The 2989-nt window shown below is 39.3% G+C and overlaps 1 protein-coding gene across 1 annotated transcript; it reads right to left on the minus strand.

The window, feature by feature from the left end:
* Positions 1-546: 546 nt before the first annotated feature.
* On the minus strand, positions 547-1901 carry LOC126009514 (phosphate carrier protein, mitochondrial-like). The gene is given in 3 exon segments (XM_049773967.1): positions 547-1327; positions 1329-1403; positions 1405-1901. Coding segments are annotated over 3 exon segments (1065 nt in total). The 5' UTR covers positions 1816-1901; the 3' UTR covers positions 547-748.
* Between the last annotated feature and the right edge of the window lie 1088 nt (positions 1902-2989).

Genomic DNA, 2989 nt, shown 5'->3' on the forward strand with positions numbered 1-2989 from the left:
ATCTCTTAAAAATAACAATAGCACAATTAATAATTACCTGAGTACATTTTAAGAACATATGTAGTAAGAATAGAATGTATGAATGACTTAAAGATTCTGGAAGGTATCTATATTCCATAGTCACTATCATGTAAACTCATGAAAACAACAAATACATAATCTCAGAAGAGATGCAAGGCAACTACTAAAAATCTATGGATACACCCATTTCCTCCTGAAAACTCTGAGGCTCCTTAGGGAATGAGGTAGGCAAAGTTCCAATTATCCCAAAACTCCAGTGGCACCACCATATCTCACAGACACAGCCAGGTAAAGGCCTAACTTCACTGCTTTATGACTAATCTCTATAGAGATAGGAAACTGAGGAACCAGTCCATTCCTTCTGAGGTAAGTATTGAGGTGGTACTTACTGAGTTCTTGTATATTCAGAGAGTACTTATCGAGGCAGAATAGAAACTGAGAAGGCCTCTTTGAGTAGGTTTTTAAAGTGCAATAACTACCTTTTGAGTAGTTTTTCAGATATTATCTACCTTCTTGAGAAAGTAATTTTCTTTTTCTTTTATTTTTTATGAGCAGATGAATTTATTTCAATATAGTTAAGTTTGAAACCCTTGCCTTATGCAAGAGTACTACAGTAATTTTTCTCAGGAAGACAATTTTCTACACTCTCAAATATATAAAAGTTCCTTTTGCACTTTCCTCAACACTGATCAACAGACAGATTCAGTCCACATTTAGTTTGATCAATCTACTGAGTCAACCCGAGTTTCTTCTTCAAAGATTCTGGCATCTCAGGAGGAGGAGGGCGGGGGAGCCTGAAGTAGACCTTCACAGAGTCATAGATGAACCACTGAAGGGCAGTCAGCGTGCCAATCATGATGATACGGGCAAAGAGTCCCTTCCACACACCTCTAAATCCAAGTCTCTGAAGGACCTGAGAGGCAGTGCTTCCTTTCTCTTTGTTCAACACAGACACCACAGAATCAGCAGGGTGAGAAACAATTGCACAAAAGACTCCAGCTATGTAACCTGCAACAAATGTTACAACCAGCTGCTCTGCCTTTGTACACTCATCACGGGGCTTGGGAACCACAAACTTGTACAGTAATTCAACAGTGCGTTCAAAGCAGGCGATCTTCATCATGGTGTATGGTATCTGTCTCATCCATAGAGGAGCAACTCCCTTGTAGAAGGCATTTAAGCCTTCTTCCCTATACATTTTGGGAGCTGCTTCTCTCAAAGTGTTGGCGTATCCAGGTTGGGTTTGAATTCGAACCTTAGCAGCTTCCATAGGAGCCAGGGCAATGTCAGCAAAGAATTCAGCACTTGGCAGAGGAAGCCAAATATAGTGATGTACGCCAGATGTAGGTATTTTCCTCTCCTAGCATGTTGCTATATAACACACACCTTGAAGACTTCATAAAAGCCAAACTTGCAGAGGCCCTCCATGGAGTAGCCGATGAAAGTGGGAGCCCATCCTTTAGCCAAACCACGAACACCATCCTCTTTGAGTGTAACCGAGAATCCATTGAATATGCCCTTGTACTTTTGGGGGTCCACCTGCATGCGGCATTTCACTAAATCCAGAGGAACGACAGCTGTGTGTGTCAGACCACAACTTAAAACCCCACCAAAGCCACACAGTGCATAAAACTTCATGGAGCCATATTCACAACTGTACTCTTCCACGGCGGCGGCGGCCAGACTCCGGGAGCGACGGGGCGGCGACGGGGCGGCGCTGCCCTCCTGCACCAGCTGCAGGTGGGGCGCGTTGAAGGGGTTCGCCCGCGCCAGGTGCGCCACGGACGAGAACATCTTCTCTCCCTAAGATGGCGAAATCACGACCTCCTCGGCGGAAAGGCAGCGGCGCACAGAGGCCGAAATGTCCTCCCGGCCCTTAGATCTGTCGAGAAAGTAATTTTCTTATTGGTTGCTCACTCTTCTGTGAATCTAAAATTAACTTTCAAAATAATAAATACACATCTTTAAAAAGAAAAGATTTTAAGATAAAGTTCTTTTTAGAAACTTACCAGTATCTATTTGATAAACTGTTTTGATACTTTACTATAAAATTCCGATTTAATTATGATATCATTTTACATTAATCACCTTGAAAAATTAAAAAGAGGGGCCGGAGAGATAGCATGGAGGTAAGGCGTCTGCCTTGTTTGCAGGACCGTGAATTGAATCCCAGCATTCCATATGGTCCCTCGAGCAATTTCAGAGCAACCCTGAGCACTGCTGGGTGTGACCCCCAAAACCAAAAAAAATTAAAAAGAAATATTTTCCTGGGAAATAATGATATTGGTAAGTACTTTAAAATATCATATAAAGCTCCTCATAGAGAGAAAGTTGATATCCAACATTATATAATGATTTTCAGAGATAGCCAAGTATTCCTTCCAAACAAAGAGATATGAGTAGCCCTGGAGAACTTCCAATTACATACATGAAGCAAACAAATTTCTTTAAAGTATTTAGTAGTAACATAAAAATTTAAGCAAGGGTTATGGAGAAATATATAATTTTTGCATTTCCAAACTAGGGCACATGATAACATGAAACAGTATATTTAGAATAGAAAGTTATAAGGTTTATGTAATTTTGCAATACAATGTTCTTTCAATATTTATTTATTTATTTACCATTACTAATTAAAGCAGAATTCAAGAGAAGACCCTGAAATTGACCATCTCCTTTGGCATCTGTTTTGACTGTACTATAATCAAACTAAGTTAATATGAGATGTTGTTTTATGATAAAATATAATATCAATGTACTGTTGTTAACAAGGTAACAAAAAGCAATAGAAGAAAATAAATAGTGGAAATTATAGAAAACATGTGCATACATGTTTAATTTTTATCTTTGCATTATTTCTGTCAATCTGAACAACATAATGGTTACTATAAACAAGGCATTTATAGACTAAAGAGCAAAAAGTTCTGGTACACATACTATGTATGCAGGAGTGTTGGGTTTATTCTTC

This window comes from Suncus etruscus, chromosome 5 (genome assembly GCF_024139225.1).
Source record: "Suncus etruscus isolate mSunEtr1 chromosome 5, mSunEtr1.pri.cur, whole genome shotgun sequence".
Taxonomy (NCBI): domain Eukaryota; kingdom Metazoa; phylum Chordata; class Mammalia; order Eulipotyphla; family Soricidae; genus Suncus; species Suncus etruscus.